Genomic DNA, 25,719 nt, shown 5'->3' with positions numbered 1-25,719 from the left:
TTTTATCTTTACAAGTGAGATACAACAAAGTTTATATTTTGTATAGCATATGATAAAGATGCCCTAGCCAACATTTCGTATATTGCAGAAATGAAGTACTTTTCCGCAATTATATAACAATCACTTTAACTTGTATAGGATATTTTTCTTCAGTTATCTATTGATTTATTGCCAATTAAATGGGAGAAACAATAACTTGTACTTAGTTTACTTGATGACAAACATTATTTATGAATAACTTGACATACAGTAACAGATTGTTAGACATGGATCGTTCTGTAAATTCCAGATAGTCTAAAATAAAGTACACACTTCTATATAAAAATAACGGCTCACCTGTTAATTGTCAGCCATTTGTAAACAATCCTGGTTACGATGACGTCATATGCAAAGGTAGACAACCCATCGGTTACCCTCCACCATGCATTTTGACAACTGATTGTGTCAACGTACTTAATTAACAAACATTCCAGAAAAGCTGGTTATAAATAAAGTTATATCAAACAGCAGAACATTGCGTTAGATCTATACTCATTTTATAGCAGTATTTTTGTAGGGCATTTTCCACGCCTTCTTTTTCGCTCCACGCAATGGTCATGATCAAGAATGTTCATTCACATGACATGAACAAATAATTTACTTCAAATCAGGCCTTATTTAGACGGAAAGTGATAAATTTACCAATTCAGAAAACATCGGACATATATAAAGATTTAGATAGCGCGTTTTCACATTTCAATAGTAGACATGAACGTTATAATAGTAATAACGACATTACTCGTTTTAATTTTCCTGGAGCAAACCACGGTAATATTCAGCATTTATTATTATTATTTATTGTTTAGACGTGTACACATGTTTATTCGCGAATACGAACGGTTCAAAAGTGCGTTTTTGCCGTGCATTCGCGAATACGAACGGTTCAAATGTGCGTTTGAGCCGTACATTGAATGTGTCAGCAGTCAGCTCATAAAGCGCTAAACACCATTTGCGCGATTATATTATTTGCCTGTATCCACTTACGGCTTTGGGGAGAATATAATAATAATGACAATTTCTATTTTTCTATACGTAGCTTATTAAGAAAACATAGTTATAATAAGGTATATTTTCAAGCACATAATTGTAATCTTATTTTCAATGAAACTTTCAAACAACAACATGCAATGATATCTGCAGACGTGAAATAAAAACAGCTAAGTATCAACTTTATCTTTTATGACTTAAACAATTTCTTAGAATAAAGAATATCGACTGCCTCGGGTGCGTGGTATACGCGGGGGTTCTGGAACTCTTCTACAATATCAATCTCTTGGCGGCGTCATTTGTCGGACTATTGTTTTCGACTGATGTAAAAAACACTATCGGATTGCTGATGTCACATAGTTTTCAAGGTGTACGGGAGAAACCCCCTCCGGAAGAAACCCCCTTCGCTAAAAACGGCAGGGCGGAAGAAACCCCCTTTCATAGTTTGCATACGCGGAAGAAACCCCCTCGCTAGTTTTGCATAGGCGGAAGAAACCCCCTCGCTAGTTTTGCATAGGCGGAAGAAACCCCCTTCCATAGCGGAACAAACCCCCTTCCTGACGATTAAGTTACATTCAAACGCACGGTAATTGTTTACAGAAATTCACTTTCATTTTCAGAAAGTTCCCGGTAAGCATGATTGTATAATTGAATTTTTTTTTTAAAGACGAATGCTATTGTAGGAAAATATGTACGAAATATCTTCGTCACTGTCGGCTCTGGGCGCTAATTTTGAGTTTTTGTTATTTTTATTCGGCGTAAGCTGTATTAAGCCAGCTTTTCACCCTGACTTGAACTTTGTAAGTGTCCAATAATACTCAAATAAAATTTCCCGCGGCTAGGTACGAATGAATACACTTCATTTATTCCATTGGCTGATTTGAGTATAACACCAGAACATTGGAAACATATCCGCGTCTTTGTAACACTGTTTTACTGCATGAAACAATTTTATCTCTAATTTAAAGGCTCAATAGATAGAACAGTTTTACAATCAATTTTCGACATAAATACAGTTTGTGCGTTCACCTTTTATTTTCAGAGAATTACCAGCGCAAAAGCGTTTATACTAAAGGCTATGTTGTCATATTTAGTACGTACTTGCATTGCATTTCAACCCGCGAGGTTGGGGTCAATGCGCGGCCATTTGTGAAAGTCAGAGTTTATATACAGTTCATCACCGGAGTTCGCAGAAGGGGTTGCGATCATTGTGTTACACCGGTCTTACTGACAATAACGTAGTGACTGTAATGCATTGCATTCCAATCCGCAAGGTATCAAGGTCAGTTTGCGGTCAGTTGCAGAAATCTTTATATAAACGCCGTCTCGTAAACTTTGTGCACTTGAAGTCTGTTTTGATCAGAAAGATACTAAATAAAGATATTCGGCGATATTATTGTGGTATGTCAATCATCGATTTTTGATATGGTTTCAACATTTGCATGATAAGGACCAATTTTTATAAAATTAATTAGAAATATTTATCCATTTAGACCAGTTTATTAAGCATGAGCACAATAATTCGCTATACTATAATTATGCAATTAAATAAGATTCGAGTATTGCCGGCTGACCTATATGCACTCGTTTATTTTCATGTTTCTTGTGTTTTTCTATTCTGTAAATATAGATATCTGAGTAATAATATCACATAAAGCAAAATAAGCCACGAAATCTGGCGCAACACCCCGTAATTGATTTTCTTATGATGTAGCTAAGAACTGCGCACAAAAAAGGCATCCGCTACTTTTTATCTCATAGAGATAACTTTTGATCGTTCATAAACATCGACCACAATCAACGCCGTATATCTTTTTTAAAGATATTTCTTGTCAATCTAGTACAAGTTAACGCATATAAAATGGTATAATCTCACTGAAACGAGTGCAAGACAAATTCACACGAGCATCTCATCATTAACAACTTGTGAACATACGGCCGGTACACCTCTTTACTCAGCACATAACAGTTTGGAAATAGATAATCGCACCTTCATTTAATTATATAAAAGGTCCTTTAATGTACCGGCTATTGTAGATAATGATGAGAAGTTGTGTCATGATCGGCGCCTTTGCGGCTCGTGTGAAGTTATGTACAGTTTTTTATAATTACATTAGCATTCGGCTATAATTGTGTGATTTTAGGGAATGATTTGATCTTTGTAAATAAATGTAAATATATGCCTGTTTATCGTTAATAAATGCGTGTCTTTTTTCAACAACAAATTGTTTATTGCTTTCTAATATATGCTTGTTTGAGATCTTTGTAAATAAATGTAAATATATGCCTGTTTTATCATTAAATGCGTGTCCTTTTTTGCAACAACAATTTGTTTAAAGTTTTCAAGTATATGCTTGCTTGATCTTTGTACATAAATGTTAATATATTTCATTCTTTTTTGTCTATTTTATCCTATAATAATAATTCTTTCCCCCATTCATACATTATTCGTTTTATTACCATCTTGATTAATTCTTCACAACTTGTGAACAAACGGCCGGTACATTTCTTTATTGTAAATCCGAAACACACTCCCGTAAGTTGGTGTTCACGCGTTTTTAATACGAAACACACTTCCAAATGTAAATGTTACCGCAACGTTGAAATATTTTTGCAGTGTAAATTCTATTTTGTGTTGACTCTTTTTCTAAATAAAAAGGGCGCGAAAATTATGCAGCATAGAAAGCGTGGGTGTATTGAGCGTTGTAACAAGCACACAACTAGTCAGCGGATTGATGCATGTTCGGAGGGAATATTTCATCAAGTCTATAAATAGTCACTTATGCCGAAATTTATTTGATACAAGAGAAAAAATGGCAAGGTTTGTGTTAAAGAAATTATTGAGAGCTTTTATCGTTAATATTTACCAGAAAGTGCTTGAATTTTTTTTTTATATAAACGGGATTATCGGGAAATGAATATAAACTTGAAAAGTAGCAAGCATGCAGTAATAGAGTTGGGTTGAAACGGATGTATTGGGGAATCGTTCGAGTCGGGATTTTACTACCTCTGCGGGAAAAGACTTAACACTTAGGAAGGGGGTTTATTCCGCCTCTCTGAAAACACGAAGGGGGTTTATTCCGCCTGTCTGAAAACTCGAAGGGGGTTTGTTCCGCCTATGCAAAACTAGCGAGGGGGTTTCTTCCGCGTATGCAAAATGTGAAAGGGGGTTTCTTCCGCTATGCCGTTTTTAGGGAAGGGGGTTTCTTCCGAAGGGGGTTTATTCCGGTAATCAGTTTTCAATGTCCATGTATAAAAAGTTTTCAAACGATTTTGTCTATTTTGTAACCGTCAAAACTATAGACTTTTTGGTGTTATTTTTCCACTATTAATAATGACGGTTTAATGTCTGGTAATATTAATACTACATTTTTTATTGTAAAACATGATCTAACGTTCTTTTTTGCGTGATTTAAATGAAAAATACTACTACACATTTTCATCAATGCTGAGAGCCGGATTCTTTCTTTCCAGTATACACAATATGGTAAATGAATGGAGTCTGCTACAATCAGTTACCTTTGCAAACATAAACCCTTCAAAATCATCTAAACTATCCCGTGATTACATGTATGTACCAAACCTTGGATATTTTGTAAACTCTAAAACTAACAGGAGGATAGATGTAATGTGAAACGACACATGATTAATGCGCGCATGGTGGGTTTGTACGGAATACCGTAAGGGCTATATCGTGGTTGCACATTAAAATTCAGAGGGCGGCAATGCGATTTTGCGATAGTACGATGGTGACAATGCGATAGTACGATGGCGACAATGCGATAGTACGATGGCGACAATGCGATAGTACGATGGCGACCATGCGACAACGCGATAGTACGATGACGACAATGCGACAGTGCGACAATACAATGGCTACAGTGCGATAGCACGATGGCGATAGTGCGATAGTCATATCGTACTGTCGCCATCGTATCATCGCATTGTCGTCATCGTACTATCGCGTTATCTTACTGTCTTCATCGTATTATCGCATTGTCGCCATCGTACTTTCGCACTGTCGCCATCGTATTGTTGCACTGTCGTTATCGTATTCATAACATTGTCGCCAGCGTACTATCGCACTTTTGCATCGTCGCATTGTCGTCATCGTACTATATCGCCCTGTCGCCATCGTATTGTCGCACTGTCGTCATCTTATTATCGCATTGTCGCATTGTCTCCATCGTAATATCACACTGTCGCCATCGTTGTGCACTGTCGTCATCGTTTTATCGCATTGTCGCCATCTTACTATCGCGTTATCGTACTGTCGTCATCGTATTATCGCATTGTCGCCATTGTTCTATCGTACTGTCTCCATCGTATTGTCGCACTGTCGACATCGTACTATCGCACTATCGCATTGTCGCCCTCTGGATTTTAATGTGTGACCACTATGGCATTAATGGTATTCCTAATGTTTTGGCGGGTCTTCAAACATGTCGTGGGTGGGAGGTTGTTATCAAGGCCGCGTAAACTGTGTCAATAACTCAGTCTATAATCGCGGTACAAATACACACTTTTAAAGAGACATATTTAGACATATATCTAAATAGGTCGCCATGGTGTAATTGATATGGTGTTCGCCTAGCGACCGGGAGGTCACGGGTTCGAACCCAATAGTGTGAGCGTTCTTTAGATCACCACACCGAAAACACGAAAGTTTACTTTTTAAAAGCCGTGATCAATTTTGCTTACACATAAATAATCACATGTGTGTTGCTTTAATTAAGTAACATTTTAAAGCGAGATCTTCCCAATACTGCATGGTGTTAAGTCACAATTTCAAAATACAAGTGTGTAACCGGGTTTAGTGAAAATAATGCTGTTTATACGATATATTGTACAGTAGAAAAAAAGACAAAGGGTCACAATTCAGCCACAACAGGTCGCAGTCTCTGTCTATATGCTCATTGACCCATTAATTAAGGTCATTTAACTTTGACAGTTAACGAGATTCAACCCAATTTTAGACTATATATTAAATAGACTATTATAAGTGGAATAACAGACACATGGCCATAATGATTAGAATATCGTCGCTGCCCAGGTTACTTTTTAACGATTGTCTACAAAATATAGTCATTTCGAAACACAAGCTTCTGGACCGACAGACTTACGCACGGACACATGGTAGTCTTATTGCTTCCTACTTCGTCTCGCAGACATATGGCTTACCGTAAAACATGCGATATTGTCCCTTTAAGCCACGATGTGACAGAGAGGAATATTATCGTAATTGACCAATCAGCAAAACGCGGTTTTCACACACATCACCTTTGGTTATAGCGTATAGGCTTCAATGTAAACTCAATTGATTTCCGCGTGGGAGTTAAATTAACTATTATAAAAAAACGTCGTTTAGAGCGGAATACGCGTGTGTTGGGTTATTCTTTGTTGGATATTGTGAGTTGACACATTTAAGACATTGAACTTGTTGTACCACGTGTGAGTATTGATATTGCAGATTTTTTCGTGACCTGGTTTAGCTTGTAGGATTTCCGCTTTATTTGTGCAAACAACATCGATGTAACAGTCGTTTATTGTGCTATTCGAGCCATCTTTATTTACACCAGTGGCATATATTGAATGGATTTTGTGTAAAATGACTAATAAAAAAGGGGATACAGTCAGTTTATCTATTCCGGCTCCTGTCCGATTCCGACATATTTCTAGATTGAATGGCTGGTACGGAGAGAGTATGTTTAGAAACTTAATTTTGTCTGTTGTTTCATGTAAAGTAATTATTTCTTTGTCTACTGAATGGATGTTTACAAAATGTATGAACTCTTGGTCTGCCAGCGATTGGATTTCCAAAACGAGGCTTCAGATCGGTTGAATTTCCGGCGCGTTTTTTCGGACGTCTGAAAAGTCGGTGGACAACATTAATCTGTTCAATGACCGAGGTTACCAAAAGGTTCGTGTTATTTTCTTGAATTATACATATTTTACTCGTTACAGTCATCAATATGCATTTCCACCTTCATTTAAGAAAGATAAACACCATTATATAAAGGCCAGTCAGTGTATCTATTCCGTACCACCTGGATGCATAACTCGGGGGCCGTATAAACATTACCGTAACTTCGACAAACATTTTTGGTGCATGTTTTGCGGATTTGGTCTGTTGTTTAATGCTATAGTTCGTCATTAAACTTGGTTGACATGCACAGTATGCCTTGAAATAAAATGTTTGCAATATTTTCTCCCATTTGTAAATGTGTAATGAAAATAAATAAACTTTCAGTGGTCAGACAAACTGTCTTAACTGTCAGAATTACACCACAGGAGCTTGAAATTCTTTCACTACATAAAGTCTATGCATAAATTATTTAAAAAAAATACCCCACCCACCCACCCCTCTTCTCTATATATAAAAAGACAGCTTGTCTTTTTATATATAGAGAAGAGGGGTGGGTGGGGTATTTTTTAAATAATTTATGCATAGACTTTATGTAGTGATAGAATTTCAAGCTCATGTGATAACACACACACACACACATATACATGTATGAACACTATTATAAACAAAAGCTATGATGAATTCTTTCAAATAATTGGTCTCATTATTCACAGTGTGTCACAATGTGTTCACTATATTCCTGCTGCAGGCTCATTAATGAGCAGTTTATAATTTTGTCACAATATTTACACAAATTATCCAATGCATTGAATAATATTCTTTGCATTAGGGAAATGCTAAATGTATGCTGTCTCAGAACAAATTTAAAGAGTATATGCTGACAGATATTATTATAAAGATAAAGTTATAATATTAATTCAAATAAATTGGCGGATTTCTAAATGTTCATGAAACATTCTGTGTAGCCCGCATTACCTTAATTTTTAGGTTTAGACCATCCCAAACTGAAAGAGGTTGCAGATAACACACTAAGTTGTAATGTAATAAGACAAAGTTGATTTAGAAGGTTATATATCATTTTGATAAAAAGGGAAATTGCTCAAATTTGAGCAATTTCTCCTTTTATCACAATTATATCTAGTGTCATCATCAAAATCTTGTAAAACCCTGTTATTGCATTGTAAAGGGTTAACACTTGTTATATCATTTACATTTGCAGATACAATTGCCATGGGAAAGCAGAAGACAAACAGATCATCAGTACATTGTAGTCCAGCTGTAGAGGCAGCAAAATCTGTAAAGCGGGTAATTAATTATCTTAATCAATTAAATAGTTATGCGGTAAAAAATATTTCAAAGTATAATGTGCATCTTATAATGGTACACATAACAATTTTGACTTAAATACCATTTTGATTGCTGTGTGTATCTTAGTTGTGAACTTCCTAAAGCCATTTTCAAATTCATTGAATACAGAGCACAGTTTCATACTTAACTTAGCTATAAATTAAAATGTATGTTATACTCACGCAGTACTGTATAAATAAACTATGATATCATAGGAAATATTTGCCTTTAATAAATGTAAACATATAAGGTTACATACAGTATGAACTGTAATAAAAATGAATACAGTATGGTACATGTGGTATTTTCTCACATGATCAGTTGATCACATTGTGCAACAAGGTGAACACAAAAGGATTAAGTTTTTTTTATTTTACCCCATGTACAAAGTATGGGGCTGAATTGGATTCACATCGGTGGGTTGGTCCAGTGTCTGTAAACAAAAGTTGAAAATCTTTGTGGCCATTCAACAGAGTCAAATGATATGTTATACTAATATGCAATACAGTACTCCACAATTGCCTGTAGGTTTGTTTAATGATTCACTTCAAAATATACTTGTGGCCATTTGAATATGCCTGTCATTTATGACAGGTTGTATAATGTGATCACTTGTAGCTGGTGTGTGGGTGGGCTTCAGAGTTTGATTTGCTAAATAACTTAAGTACCCTTGCATAATGAACACCAAACTTTGTGTATAGACAGCTGGTACTTACATGAAAATCCCTTTAGAATTTAGTCAAGGTCATTGTGGATATAATTTAATTTGAGTGTCCGCTTAATTACTCAATAGTTTCTGCATGTATGGACAGCACATTTTTATGTCCACCAGTATATGCTGGGGGACATATTGATTTTTGCCCTGTCTGTTGGTTTGCGCCAACTTTAACATTTGCTATAACTTTTGCCATATTGCACATAGCTACTTGATATTTGGCATGCATGTCTCTCTCATGGATCTGCACATTTTGAGTGGTGAATGGTCAAGGTCAAGGTCATCCTTCAAGGTCGCACAGGTCAAATACATGGGTCAAACTCGCTCATTTCATTCACACTTTTGCACTAATTAACATACCGACTTGATATTTGGCTTAAGCTGTAAGAACTTTTTCCCAAATGTTGTAAAATTATTAAGTTTAAACTAAATTGTTGCTGTAAATTGTAACAGGTATGAATGAGTTAACACATAACCAAACAATAAAGATATTTTAGATGTTTGTTGCAGATGACATATGACATCACTAGGATAAAAGTAATATTTACTCATTTTAGCAATTTCTCCTTTTATCATAATGATTTCTACCCTACCAAATCAATTTCTTCCTTCTCTATCAAAGTTCCATTTTTTTCTGCAACCTCATTGAATTTAGGACATTCCAAATGTATTGTTTGGTAACAAGTTGACACCGAACTTCATTTTTTCCCCCACAAAATATGTGATAATATACTCAATGAATATGCTAGTCCTTTATGTCTTGTTTGTTAATTATATATTTTTATATATTTTTATTTTGTTATTGATTTTAAACCTTTCAATGCTGCATTTCAAGATTTGGAATTAATGTGTCTATGGACTGGATTTAAGCACTTGCATCCAATTAGCTCAGCCTTCCAAAATAGCCAAAATGATTTGAGACAGTTTGTAACAAAGATTCAACTACACGAATGTGTGTGTTATCTTTGAAACACATTGTTGATAAGACACGCAAAAAATATCCAGCATTGAAAGTGTTATTTCAACAGGCAGTTGATTTGCTAGAAATAAAATTGTAAAATTATTACTTAATCGTGTTTTTTATTTACACCCCATATTTTGTAACAATGTCTCGATACCTTTTTGTACAAAAATCTGCTCAAAGTGACAGTCAAAAATCATTTTGAGATGACCCCCGAGAGCACACATCTAAAAATAGATATGCGATTCGGAATAGTTTCTCTGCTATCGCAAACGGACACGTCGGGTGCAGGTTTACACGCGTGGTTTTACCTACTTACACGTGCTCGATTTAATTCAAGTAAGTCTTAAATTATCGATAAAAAAAAGTGTCTCTCATCATACGAAAACAGAGAAATGTGTCTATCGCACGTGAGAAATTTGCAGCGAAAAAGCGTAAGGTGTGACGGAATAGATACACTGACTGTACATTCATTTGAATTGGCTTGTTTAACGGTAAAGTGAGCTCAATGCGTTTCTCAAAATTGCGCGTGTTAGTAAACGAGATGTTAATCAATATATGATGCTGAAGTCTTGTTGTTTTCACGCCATAAATAAATTAATGCAATAAATAAATAAACAAATACTACATATAATAATCACACACGAAACTTCTGCAATAAACACCTATGCGAATTAATCACAGTACAGACATGTTTTACTATTACACACTTTGAAAGTGAACTTCATATGGTTTTCAACGCCGCAAATCGAATAAGCATAGCGTTTTTAAGTGTGTGTGTATGTGTGACAATGATGCATAATTGGTGTAACCCACTTCAAAATATGGCATTTATAAAATGTCCATGTTTGTTTGGATCAACACGTTTAACCAGGCCGGTGAGATGTGACTCACCCCGATCCGCCTGTTGACAATGCCAAGGGTTTACGATAAAATCAAGTGTATTTGTAAGAGCAAGTTCATCGTGTCGTTAGAACGCTTCACGAATAAGTGTTAAAGGGGCCTTTTCACGTTTTGGTAAATTAAGGGGCCTTTTCAAAGATTTGGGCATGTATTGACGTTTGTCATTAAACGCTTTATATTGATAAATGTAAACATTTGATCTAAAAAGCTCCAGTAACAAAAACAAAGAATACCATTAAAGAAAGAAAAAAGTAACCCTCAACTTGACTCGAACCACTGAGTAAAAGTCTATCGCTTAGACCACTCGGTCATAAGTGCTCATAAAATGAGTTATGAATTTTCAGTGCCCCAGATAATTATTTGGGAAATAGGGTTTTCACCCATTGATTTTAAAAAATAGGGTGATTTCGGTCTTAAAATAGGGTGAAATGAGTTATAAAAATGCATACCTTAAAATCATTGCTGATTTGCCCGTTTAATAAAAGCCAATCTTGGTCACTTCAACGTATCCATTCTGATTCAGATTACTTTTATTGAAGCTAACTTGTATTGATTCAATAAAACTGTAAACTATTATAATTAATTTTAATAAACTGATGTTTCATAACATCTTTAAAGGGATCTTTTCACGCTTTGGTAAATTGAAAAAATTGAAAAAAGTCGTTTCAGATTCGTAAGTTTTCGTTTTAGTTATGATATTTGTGAGGAAACAGTAATACTGAACATTAACCATGCTCTAATATAGCCATTATATGCATCTTTTGACGATTTTAAAACCTAAAAATTATAAAGCGTTGCAACGCGAAACGATTGAATAATTTGGAGAGTTCTGTTTTTGTCGTTAAATTTTGTGAAACTACGAAGATTGCGTATATAAGGTATAACATACATCATTAATGTGTACACGGCGGAATAGCTCAGTAGGCTAAAGCGTTTTTACTTCAGGACTCTGGCAGGACTCCAGGGGTCACTGGTTCGAAACCTGCTCCGGGCAATGTTCTTTTCCTTTTTTTATTTTTTTTCTTGATTTTTTACTGGAGCTTTTATGATCCAATGTTTACATTTATCAATATAAAGCATTTAATGAATAAGTTAAAAAAATGCCAAAATCTGTGAAAAGGCCCCTTTAATTCTTGAAACTGTCCATAATATAACCTTTAAACTTAAAAATTTGATAACACGAATGATTTGTCACTTAATTGCACTTGCTTTCTTTGTTAAAAAAAGTTTGCAATCGATTGATATTATGGCGCAACAATCGCGAACGTCTTTCGGCCTCTCTTAGACATTATTATTTTGTATCGTTATAGAAACTGAAAGGACAGACGCTTTACAAATACATGCACAATGAGCGACGGATTAAATCAGATTGAAAACGCATGTTTGTCGTAAATAATTTGGTCAGATGCAGTAATTAACTATGAAATCTAGTCCGCAGAGCGTTTGAATAACTTTCAATGTTTCCTGCTCCTTCAAGAAGACGCTTGCTGAATAAAAGCGACGTCACATTACGATAATAATTGCAAAGAGGATATACCGAAAATGAGCAAAGAATTTTAGATTGAAGCTATTGTATCGTACGCATCGAATTTTAGGAATTTGCGTAAAAGTCAAATTGGTTGCGTTTTCAATACGCATGATATTGTTTATCTTTGCGTTTTTAAACATTTTAATAGGGTGAAAGACGCAGATACGCAGCTTATCTGGGGCACTGAATTTTATACTGTATTTTAGCAATCGTCGTAGTATCACAAAATATAACGACAAAACAGAACTCTACAAATTATTCAATCGTTTTGCGTTCGAATGCTATATCATTTTTAGGTTTATCGTCAAAAAATGTATAAATTGATATTTTAGAGCATGGTAACTGTTCAGTATTACTGTTTGCTCACAAATATCATAACTACAACGAAAATTTGCGAATATGAAACATTTTTATTATTTATTTTGTCAATTGACCAAAATGTGAAAAGGTCCCTTTAAGGAAAGAAATAATTGATTTGTTAATTATATGATGGTGGTGGTTACGATCATGGCGGGTATTCTTGTGGTGATGATGTTCGTTGTGATGACATTGATGACGATGATTATGATGATGTTGATCATTATGGAGGTGGTGGTGGTGGTAGTAATAATGATGCTAATGGTGGTGATGCTGCTGCGTCTGATGATGATGGTGAGGATGATGATAATGATGAGGATGATGATGATGATGATGATGATGATGATGATGATGATGATGATGATGATGATGATGACGATGATGATGATGATGATGATGATAATAATGATGATGATGGTGACGATGAAGACGACGACGAGTGATCATATTGACGACGATTATTATGATAATTTAGATTTATATCGATCACCATTGAAGACTCTCATTTCAGAATTATGCGGTGACATCTAGATGAACTGGAAGAATTTAGAGACACAAACCAGTAGCCATACCCACCAGCACCACCATTATCATCATCAACACCAACACCGCCACTGCAACTACTGGTATCAGGTGAGAGCAACATTATGGCGGGTGAGAAGCTGACCATCTACCTCGCTCTGATCCGGGCATCCCTGTTCCTCAAGCTAAGCCTTCTGACGATCCCTTTAGGGGCCATCGTGCAAGGCGTGGGTTTCACGACCGAGTACTGGACGAAGCAGGACCTTGGGGCATTCGGGACGCTTCACGGCGGGCTATGGACCGGGGGAATCAAAAACGCGCCAGGTTAGGTTAACGATTATGTTTGTAAACATAAATTTACGTTTTAAACTGCATGTTCAGTAATGAGGGCATTCCTTTCACTCTATTTTTCCCTTTTATTCTGAGATCTTTTGAAAACTTGATTTTTGACTCTGCTCTATACAATATAAGAATCGAATAATATAAGAAAAAGAAGAAGAAACACGGTAAAATTTTACTAATTTCAGAAATGTAAGCTTAAAAGTGTAAGTTTCTACTTTTGTGGTTTCGAATCTAAAGAAAAGCGGTTGAGAATATAAGTTCATACATGCTAGGCTGAAAAATGTTTGCTCTAAATTTCCGCTTGTAAAATGGTGTTACACAATTTCTCTGACAGTGCGACTACTTGGGTCATCTTTGACAGTGACCCACGTTTTCGCCAAATGTGCAACCGCTGTAATTTGCACAAGCTTTTAATTAAAGCAGCCTTTTTCACAGATTTTGGCATGTATTGAAACGAAACTTGTCATTAAATGCTTTATATTTATAAATTTAAGCATTTGACATAAAAAATCTCCAGTAAAAAAACAAGAATAAAATTTCAAAAATAAAAAAGGATCCCTCAACTGGGCTCGAACCACTGACCCCTGGAGTGCTGGAGTAAAAATTCTACCGCTAAGACCACTCGACCATCCGTACTCATGCTATGAGTGGATGTATTTTTACTTATATGTATATAATGCATTCTCCGTAGTTTCACAAAATATAACGACAGCAACAGATTTTTCAAAATTATTGTTTCGCTTTATAATTTTCAGGTTTTCAAATCGTCAAAAGATGCATATAATGGATATTTTAAAGCATGGTTTAATGTTCAGTTTTACTATTTCCTCACAAATATAATAACTAAAACGAAAATTTGCGAATCTGAAACCATGTTTTTTAAATTTTGTCAATTTATCAAAACGTGAAAAGGCCCCTTTAAACGACTCCGCTTTATATAGAATTCCTCTTAAATGTCCAGTCATCCAATAAAACTGAGCTGCTTTCCAAAAAAAAGGCAATTGCTTTAAATTAAAAAAATATACAGTGTAAGGTGAATGACCATGTGTGTTTCAAAAAAAAGAAATGTTTATATATGAAACGGCCCTTGTGCGTATGTTTAAACTCGGATAACTTTGGATACAGTACAATAAATTAGCGTGCGTTTTTTGTTCTATTGTTATAAAAAAAGTATCGTTTGTTTTGTTATTCTAAAGCAGATTATGCTTTGTTTTTATATTTTTTAAATCAATTTACGAATCTGATACATGTAGTGTGTGCATGGTACACGAGGATACTGCTCTAATGCAATTATTTCAACAAAGCGAGATAACTCTATATGCGCTTTTTCTTTTAGTTGTCTCCCTTACACCTCGCGATTAAATATGCGGTGGGTTATATATGCATTTATTTGTTTGGGTCAGTTTTCAACCAATCATTTTCCCCGTAACAAACCGACTCTCATATATCAAAATCAGGTCAACCTTTATTTTGTTGTCGAGTGTGGTCTACAAATGTATAATTACTCATACATGGATCTTTAAAACTAAAACAAAAACTAATCAATAGTTGATAAGTAAAGTTGATATAGACTTATTCTTAGTAAACAAGAAACCTTTTTAAGAGTTGTATAGAGATCGCAAGCTGTGTGTCACACTTATCGCTTTGAGTAAATAAATGGTTTGTGAATCGTATATTTTATTTGTTAAATTACACTTATTGGAATATCATCTGCTTTATCGCAATAAGATCAGATTAGATTAGGGAATTCATTGTTAAAGACTTGTGCTATTAATCCGTTATCGCTTGTTTAACGGTCCACTGTTCACGGTATACCCGTCAGTTTTATAGGGACCGGACGAAAACCCTCCCATGAATAAATGGGGACGGACAAAAACCCTCCCATGAAAAAACGGGACCGGACAAAAACCCTCCCGTGAAATCTGAGCCACGAATTCAGGTACCAACGATTATTTATGAATTTTTAATTCGAAATCGGTCATTTCCGACATTTGCATTTTGTTGTCGGTTATTCGAGATATTTATTTTTTTGTAATAGTGACTTCACTTCAGTAGGTAACATTATTGACTAATTAAAATATTTCCAAAATTGAAATGTTGTTATTTTACACCCATTTGACGTCAATTAGATATGTTTGAACTTAGATTTGTATTATTTTTTAATTAGTATCATAAGAACTATTCATGATTACTAAGTATGAATAACAAGTAGGGTGTTTATATAAAATATAATTAATAACTAGCCATTAACTAGTTCATTGTTAGGATTAGCTGATTAGTGGGCCTAAATAACCGAATCATTGACATATTTGACAATACAGTATGCTTTATATATTGTCTGCAAAAATGCAATTGAAAACGTTACAGTCAAAGATAAATTAAATAAGTAATAAAGACAAATGAGTTACATGCTAACGAATTGTTAGTTGTTAAAAGAATATTACTTTCATATTCGCAAAGATTTCAGAAACTTCCCGGAAAGCACGTTTTTTTTTGCATGAATGAGCGTATGACGCGATTAAACGTTGCACTGTATCGTATTGCTATCAATATAAATTTAATTTCATCTGTCTATAAATGGCCTCATTTTATGTTTTAATTGATGTTGTTATTACATCGGATTATCGGATATATATGCACATTAGAAAGCGGTATGTTTACAGTTAATGGATACACATTTTTTTCAATTTCACACCCCTGAAAACACAATACACAATACACACAATGGGTAATTTTGTCGGATTAATGAATGCAACACTAAGTGAAACTATTACATTTGTCAGTGTTAAATTTCTTTTACGGGAGGGTTTTTGTCCGCCCCCGTTTTTCATGGGAGGGTTTTTTACTCCCCCGTTTTTTTTCATGGGAGGGTTTTTGTCCGCCTATGTCTATCTATGGGAGGGTTTTCGTCCGCCCCCTATGGAAATGACGGGAGGGTTTTTATCCGGAAGGGGTTTTGACCGTATTCCGACAATTTCGTCACGGCGGTGATGTCTATTTTTAGCTGTTGGCGTATATGTACTTTTGACCCAAAGGGTATGTCATAATATGACGTTGTTGTCGTTTATTTACTTTTGACCCAAAGGGTACGTCATATTCTACACTATGAACTACGTGTAGTCATTCCATGCGATTGGAATTGTTCTTTCTTATGCGGATACAACATTATTCGATTATTTAAGAAAGCATATTTAAATAAGTGTTGTTATTCTATGAATGTTCAGAGACTGATAATTTCATAACAATACTTTTACATTATGTTTACATTTGTCCTGTTTTATAATAATATAAAAGGGTGCTCTTCGCCGAAAAATCGAACCAAATTCTGGGTCGTGTAAAATTAGTCAAACACAACAATACGTTTTGCTATACGCCGAAAGATTACATTATTTCGTCGGGTTCTATGGTATATATGATCAAATGTGACGAGGTATGGAGCTCTATAAAAGGTTTTAACCTCAGCGCTTTGCAATAATCATTCAAGGCAGTTATCATAATCTATGCATGTTTTATTGCATGTGTTCATGCTGTTTCAAGTGTCGAGTATTCGGGTCCGTTTTGAGGACCCATTCACAATGGAAAAAAAGTATTTTATTTTCTTCAAATTTTACCTAAAAATTTCCAATTGATTTTTTCCCCCAATTGTTTACTTTTTTGTATTATAAACCTGAACATTTTCTTTATCCCCATCCAGCTCTATAATTTGAATATGAGTACATTTAATTTTGTAAACACCTTTATTCTCAATTTGGAGTATTTGTTTAAAAAACCACATTAATTTACCAATTTTAGACAAAACAACGAAGATTTTCCATTCCCAAAAATGGTGAAAAACACAATGCATTGGTCACTTGCGCTGTCTTCACTTTAACTATGAGCCCGTGGCTGATGAAGAAATGTTATAAGGGCTACTAAAAGTTAATCATTAATATAGGTTTGTTATTGAATTGTTTACCTGTTTCTTTAAAAGGCATGATGATTCGGGATATTGGTTTAAATATATGACCGTGAAGACTGCACTTGCCGTATATAAAGGACTTCATGATATGATACTGTTTTCTGCAGAGGCAGCTGAAGGATCGCAATGCTTACATGTATAAGTCGATAATATTACTAAGGCGTAAATACAGTGATTTTTTTCCTCCACTAACTCGACCAATCCTATTTTGTTTGCCGACCCTTACCTTTTTTGTATTCCACATTTAGTTTTCGATACGTATTAGCAACGTTCATTCATATTCGCACAATAATATTTTATCTATAAAAAAAGATTTTTAAATAGAGATTCGGATGTTTGTTTTTAATGCATATCCCTATCTATCTAAAATATCTTTTCATGCATATCCTTAACTGTAACTATTGCCTTCAATTGTACGAAACTGAAATATAGATTATTTAATGTGGGGACAGTAGTCTAGTGGTAAGATGCTGGGCTATGGATCGAAAGGTCCCTGGTTCGAGTCACGCACAGGACACTGGATTTTTCTGAGCAAAAAATTAATCCCACTTCTGCTCCTCTCCACCCAAGTGTATAAATGGGTACCTGTGAGGGAAATAAGCCAAGGTACCGTGGCTGCCTGGTGCGCCATATGTTAACGGTCGACTTAAATCCCAGTGATCGGGGGGTGGGGGTGGTTGATTGTGAAGTCGGCTGAAGATGTTTATAGAAGCAGACTATAAACCGCACCTTTAACCTTTACGGCAAATCCCGCGATGCACTCGGTATTGCTCGACAAATGACTATATTAAAATGCTTGCAGCGCACATACATCCTAACCACAGGTGGTTAGCGTGTGGCTATGATATTAATTAGTGAAAACATCATTTTGAATGATAAATAATCATATTATAACGAAAAATTAACTTTTCTGAAAAAAAAAATATTTCACTATCAAATATATATATAACAAGGTATGCAACTCAAAATCAGCCCAAAACGGGGTGCATCGCTTTGAACAGCCATATCTTCATCAATTTTGCAGCGATTTTCACGATCTCGGTCTTATTCAACGCAGAAATGAATTTCCTTTCTGGAAATGTATATGTCTTGCAATATTTTTACAAATGCTGGGTCAACTTTTAAGAAATAACACGATACACAACACGCATGACCCAGTTGACAGTGATCATGTATTCTTTATGAATGAAATCTCCAGTTGTAAAGACACACCTCCGCATTGGACCAATGAAATCACTCGTATGTTTAAAATGTCAGTTAGTTGAAATGTATGTAAACAAAGGTTTCAAACGGCGCTGGACAGTTAGTCTTGATGCAGAATGTAACGACAAGAACGGTAATAATGTTTTTTCATACGTTTTATTGAATTATGGTATCGAACTACATGAACTTTGTAGGGAAGTTGCCCTTTACTCCGTGAAGATTTCAGTCTTAAAGACAGCATGATCACTGTCAACTGGGTCATGCGTGTTGTGTATCGTGTTATTTCTTAAAAGTTGACCCAGCATTTGTAAAAATATTGCAAGACATATACATTTCCAGAAAGGAAATTCATTTCTGCGTTGAATAAGACCGAGATCGTGAAAATCGCTGCAAAATTGATGAAGATATGGCTGTTCAAAGCGATGCACCCCGTTTTGGGCTGATTTTGAGTTGCATACCTTGTTATATATATATTTGATAGTGAAATATTTTTTTTTTCAGAAAAGTTAATTTTTCGTTATAATATGATTATTTATCATTCAAAATGATGTTTTCACTAATTAATATCATAGCCACACGCTAACCACCTGTGATCCTAACATCATTCGTCAAATTTGTCATATATTACGCTGCATAAATGACAACCGATTTTTGCGTCAGTATAAAATAATGGATTGTCACCGGCATGAATATGCACTGTCAACCCAGAGATAACCACTCTGAACTCGAAATATGGGTTTATTCAGCCTTAACGTCAACGTCTGATCAAATATTTGCGTTACGTCTTCTTACATTATATTTATTTATGGCGAGCTGCATTTTACATTGCTGATGATAAATTGGAAATGACGTCACGCGTCATTAAGTTGGTGTTTTATATGTGTTTTAATGTAAAACAAACTCTTAAACATTGTTTAACTGCATATTCATGTAGCATAGTAAAGGTCGCATTGTTCTTTTAATATAGTTATTGTCTTTGATTTGTGATATTAAGTTTGACATAAATGAAACAAATTGGAGAAGGGATTTATCTCTGAAATGGGACTTATGTTTGTGCATTCTGATGTGTAATAGCTGTCGAGCTGAATTCGTAACGTTACGTTATAGATTGAATGGTGGGAGACAAACGGTGTTTTGTGATTAGAATATTAACGACAAATAGCGAGTGGATCTTCGAAAAGAATCAGGCAATTATATTTATAAGTTTACTTTGATTCAAGAAATTAGAAAGAAGGCACACTATACTAGAACGGGCATTTTAAAGAAGTATTATTTCGTATTTATTAACGATGTAATGATCTAAAATCAATTAACTTATTTTGTGAATATTATCACGTGGTCACAATGCGGATTCGACTATTAGTGGACTCCCTATTGGCCCAGATGGCCATGGGCCTGATTATGATTGGTAGCTGGTGTCACGTGATTGGATTCTTATCTCAGTTCTGGCATAACGGACCATTCGTGACGTCAGAATTTGCGGGTTACGTCATCAAAGGCTATTCGGGTCTATGGAAAGGGTGTGACGAAACGGGAACGCTGTGTTTCCGGCCTGAAGGTGGCAGTAAGTGAAAATATCCTTTAAACATCATTTATATTTGGCGGAATATCAGTCATATCCAACAGTATTACCTTGTTACTTGTGTTCTGTTCTAACGATGTATATGTTTGGTATGTTCTATGCATACTTCAATGTCAGTGTTTTTGACGAAGCTGTATCACACACATTGTGTTAGCTAACAAAACTTCAACAAACAGTTTATATTGTATCGACAGACCAGGGGCGTAGCTGCTATTAGGCAAAGCGGGCCCCGGCCTACAACTTTTTTTTTGAAACATGAAAAAAACAAAAAATGCTTCAACTTCGAAAAACGCATTAAAATGTCTAACATTGATATAAAACAGTAAAATATCAAAGAAAAACAGGCCAAAGCATTATATTTTCTTACCTTATTATTTGTTATTTATTATTTGTCTAGATATGCTTTAAATCTCGCCACAGGCGTTATAAGATTTAAAAATGTTCCCGTTTTTATGTATCTTACCCGGGCCTACAGCTAACAAATGCAAGCTACGCCCCTGCATTTTAAGTCGCGCCAGTTACAAATCATAAAAAGCGACATTTAAAGTTATGGTAGCCAGAACTAACATTGTGTATGTCAAAATGTGCGAGTGTTGCGACTCGTGGGTTTATAAAGACACTGTGTCACACACTCGAGGGATAGTACACTGTTTTTCGGTATCATTGATGATACCATCCATGTGTTAAGTGTGCTGGCGTATTACGATAAGAAGGTATTGGTAATCAGAACGACACATCAGATTTATTAATTTAAATGCATAACGATGTTCTACGAAATCATTGTTTGTAACGACCCTAAATCAAATATTCTGTGTTACTGAGACTGCATAAGGACGACGTAACGTAGTGGATATAGTGTACGCTCAGCGACCACAAGATCATGGGTTCGATTTATTTTGTGGAAGGTTTCTTTAGATCGCGCCCAAAGACACTAATTAAAGTCGGCCGAGTTGATATTTCTCACAACAATTTGGTTTTCTCAACTGACCAGAATTGATTAGTATTCGTCAGATACATTCTTAAGCTTAATTCTTCCATACTGATTTTGCCAACAAAATGCCAAAAGCATCAAAAATACGAAACCTTATCATGTACATAACGGAATCTTCAAAAATATTATTAACCTGTGACGTATACACGATTTGGGTCACGTGAGCGCCGATTTCACGTGATTTCCACTTCCACGCTTTTCAAAACAAAGAAAAACTACTAAATCACAGGTGTTGGGCGCGTGGCCAAGTCACTTAAACACTATCAATGTGTAATAAAACAACATTTGTGATCATTTGGATAAAACAAACAGTTCTGATATATTATATAAATATATAATATAAATCACCTACATCAACATGTTTAAGCTATTAAGTGCCTAAATGGCGGACGATTTTGGTAAACTATGTACCATTTTGTTGGGAAAGATTGCATCGTGACGAAAAATGACCACGAACATCTACTTGCCCACATAAACTACAAGAAAACACTTCTCGAACTCTTAGAAATGCCAGGTCGGCTCTCGTCTGACCGAACGTTCAGTGCCGATTTTTACAAGAGTAAAACTATCGAAATATCCCAGCTATGGAACATAATCCACATTAGTACAATAACACATACGAGTTTATCAACTAACAACTAGCTTTAAAACTTGAACATGTTGATGTAGGTGCTTTTCCTGTGTCAAGAGATACCTACCTTCTATATATGTATATATCATATCAGATTTTTTTTGTCAAAATGATGAAAAATGTTGTTTTATGACATATTGATAGTGTTTAAACTTTAAGTGAATTGGCCACGCGCCCAACACCTGTGCTCCGAGTCTGTGCATTTATTTTCATTATTCAGGCGAGTCAATGCCTTAAGCGAATCACGTGGTTTTACACGTGACCGCGCGTGTTTAAATTTAGATCATTTCTGTCCATGGACAGAAATCGAAAAGCCCTATCTTCGTACTGACTTTGGACATTTCTTGACCGATTTCGACCAACTTTTTTGCACACTGACATAAATACCATCGCATTTTGACTCATAATCACTTTTTTGCGACACATAACAAAAATGGGAAAATATACCAACATCAACTCGGTTTGCTTTAAGTAGATCTACTGGTTTTGGTTGTTGCGACGCTTCTTGCACGAAATCATTGTTTAATTGCGTCACCGCGTCATGCGACTGTTCTGTGTGTATATATAACGACGTGTGCTACACGTCATCGTTTTTAATTACGTCACCGCGTCATGTGACTGTGCTGCGTGTATATAACGATGCTAGCTTCACGTCATCGTTGTTAATTACGTAATTGTGTTCGGGGACGTTTTGTGATATGCTGTACGACTTTGTTTGTGATTATGTTGAAAATGAATGTCGCCCATGCTTATTGATGTGGAAATATTTATTGTACGGCCGTCATATCTGATATTGAAACTTCCAATACACATTCGACCTGAATGACTGATTATGCGTAATCTTAAAGGGAACTTTTCACGGTTTGGTAAATTGACAAAATTTAAAAAAAATGGTTCAGATTCGCAAATTTTCGTAGGAAACAGTAATACTAGATATCACCATGCTCTAAAATAACCATTATAGGAACCTTTTGAAGATATATTTTAAAACTTGAAAAAATGTTTAAAGTTTCAGCGCGAAACGATTTAATAATTTGGAGAGTTCTGATGTCGTTATATTTGTGACACTACGAGGATTTCTTCTATAAAGTATAAAATACATCACTCATTGTATGAGCACGAATGGCCGAGTGGTCTAATTGTTAGATGTTTCTTTCAGGGGTCAGTAGTTCGTGCTCAGTTGAGGGTTACTTTTTTCTTCCTTAAATTTTATTCTTGTTTTTTTTACTGGAGCTTTTGAGGTCCAACGTGTACATTTATCAGTATAAAGCATATAATGACAATCTTATATAAAGGCCATAATCTGTGAAAGGTCCCTTTAAATTTCGCAAAAGGTGATTATATTGCAAAAAAAAAATCAATGATGTTTTTAACAGAGGTTAAAACTATGGCTGTTTTTTTTATTGTAGTTTATTGAAACCTTGAAATAAATACTGATCTGAAAAATGAAAATTTGGTTGGGATATGAAATGACGCGCATTAACATAGTATGAAGGGCAATACTTCAAACTCGTTAATTGATTAAGGTTTTCACCTGTTGGGGGCTACTATAGTGATTGCCGCCGAAGTCTCTATAAACCGTCCCTTTTAAACCAGAATGTGTAAACAACGTACGTGCATGACTGATAAGCCATTGACTGCTAATCGACGATATTTCTGATGATAACGTCTGCCTACGAACTTAAAGCCACATTAGTACTCAAACTCAACGAATTTTTCGTTGTTTATGGGTTAACTTTATTTTACGAAACATTCTTTGATTGTGAGTATTTATGTGGCTTAAATATGGATAGTATTTTTCCTGTTTATTCGGCCGCTTAAAGGGATCCTTTCACGGTTTGGTAAATTGACAAAATTGAAAGAAAGTTGTTTCAGATTCGCAAATGTTCGGTTTAGTTATGATATTTGTGAGGAAACAGCATTACTGAACATTTGCCATGGTCTAATATAGCCATTGTATGCATTTTTTGACGATTTAAAAACATAATCAAAGTACTGACAGTACTGGTGTGACGATGCTTTTGAAGAGGATTGACATATGGATCAATTCGTATTGACTGGTACGAAAATTTTGGATACAAAAATTATGCCAAAAAATTGGGTACGAAAAAAGATTTGGTTACGAAGCACAATTTTAGTAGGAAAAAAAATTGGGTACGAAAAAAAAATTGGGTACGAAAAAAAGTTGGGTACGAAAAATGTGGGTACGGTGAAGTAATACCCGTAGTCCCCGTGGGGAACTTGATCCATTCAGCGAAACTGGGAGGCGGGTTACATTCTCGATCAAATATAACAAGAAATATCTTTAAAAAGATATTCGACGTGTATTTTCTGTAACGCTTATCTTGAAAAAAACGTTATGTTACAGTAAAACGTGTGTGGGTTATAACATTACGTTTCAGCATATAAATTCAAAACTTTACATGCTTTTTAATTCCACCATGCTCTTTAATTGCACATGTATATCATACCAAACTTTATATTTCGTTGTTTCCTTTCCTAAGTTAATGATGCTATGTGTACGGACGTGATTTCACATGCCCATGTGCATGGGCATATAATTTTTCTCTTTTGATTATTTTTTTTTTCTCTAATTCAATAAGCCATGTTTGTTCGTTAAGTACGGCAATAATTTCATGATGATTCCCGAAAAGAGCTATAAGCACATAGTCGTAAGAGCACTTGAATACGTGAGTTCGCCCATGAACACATGGTCAAGTTTAACTAAATCTCCGCGATATGACCTAATATGTGTTTAAAACAGCAAACAATTTCCAACAAACGAATGAATTATCATAGTATATGCACTGATGTGGCTCTGTAATTTCTGTTTGAAAAGTTTATGAAATATGCAAAATGTGAAAGTACGCATAAGAGCGAGTTTCACAAATGTTAAACTGCTATTATGCTGTTTATATACCATAGTCGCTACAACGTTTACAAATGGCAGATTCGAAATAATTCGTTTTCTTTACACTCATGATCGCGTTGAAAGTTAATTATACACGTTTTAATTCGCAATGTATTCACTGAATCACGACAAATGTCAAATACAATACAGAAAATGCATAGTTGTTTCATTGATCTATAAACATATAATGGATTGAATATAACTGATTTAAAATTAACGTTTTCAAACTATTATTAAATATTTTCCCCAGAATATGCTGTCCTATTTATAACTGAGCTTCCTATACCTTTATGAATGATAATCAGCGAGGTACGCCGATTAGAAAAATCGAGCTATCTCAATCGGACTGGCTCGGTCTTTTACATAGGTCGCCATTGTGAAGAATTTTTTCATGGTATGATAACTTAGACGAGCTGCTTCGCAGCATCGTCAACAATTATAAAGCGTTGAAACGCGAAACGATGGAATAATTTGGAGAGTTCTTTTGCTGTCGTTTAAATTTGTGAAACTACGAAGATTGCTTATATAACGTAAAAAATACGCATCTTATGTATGCTTGGCTCAGTTGGCTAATGAGTTTTTACTTCAGGATTCCGGGGGTCACTGGTTCGAACACTGCTGCGGGCTACTTTTTTAAATTTTATTTTTGATTTTTTACTGGAACTTTTAAAATTTAATGTTTACATTTATCAATATAAAGCATTTAATGACAAACTTCAAAACATGCCAAAAGCTGTGAAAAGGCCCCTTTAAAAGTTAGAATGCTTTTTAAAATGAATGAAATCAATTTCAACACAAGTGAGACATTAGATTCAAATTTTATGTCTTTACAGCAAAATAAAGACGAAATGATGTCCATATCAGATATTTCCTTCT

The 25,719-nt window shown here is 35.1% G+C and overlaps 2 protein-coding genes across 6 annotated transcripts in view; one reads left to right on the top strand and one right to left on the bottom strand.

Moving 5' to 3' along the window:
- LOC127847836 (uncharacterized) overlaps nucleotides 1-403 on the bottom strand; it is a 31,948-nt gene extending 31,545 nt beyond the window's left edge. Inside the window, exon 1 of the mRNA XM_052380033.1 lies at nucleotides 337-403. The gene's annotated coding sequence lies outside the window, so the exon portion shown is untranslated. The remainder of the gene's footprint in view (nucleotides 1-336) is intronic.
- Nucleotides 404-6,252: 5,849 nt separating this feature from the next.
- The window catches only part of LOC127848086 (uncharacterized), a 55,815-nt gene continuing 36,348 nt past the window's right edge, over nucleotides 6,253-25,719 (top strand). Inside the window, exons 1-2 of one of the 5 annotated variants that reach the window (XM_052380380.1) lie at nucleotides 6,253-6,435; nucleotides 13,215-13,549. In XM_052380380.1, the coding sequence (XP_052236340.1) occupies nucleotides 13,351-13,549 (199 nt within the window). In that variant the 5' untranslated portion in view covers nucleotides 6,253-6,435; nucleotides 13,215-13,350. Of the gene's footprint in view, nucleotides 6,478-10,384; nucleotides 10,410-10,780; nucleotides 10,863-13,214; nucleotides 13,550-20,099; nucleotides 20,293-25,719 lie in introns of those variants that run through there. The other 4 variants (XM_052380379.1, XM_052380382.1, XM_052380381.1 and 1 more) reach the window with 4 other exon arrangements.

Source organism: Dreissena polymorpha, chromosome 10 (assembly GCF_020536995.1).
Source record: "Dreissena polymorpha isolate Duluth1 chromosome 10, UMN_Dpol_1.0, whole genome shotgun sequence".
Taxonomy (NCBI): Eukaryota; Metazoa; Mollusca; class Bivalvia; order Myida; family Dreissenidae; genus Dreissena; species Dreissena polymorpha.
Note: the sequence above shows the minus strand (reverse complement) of the source record. Positions and strands in the feature narration are given on the sequence as shown.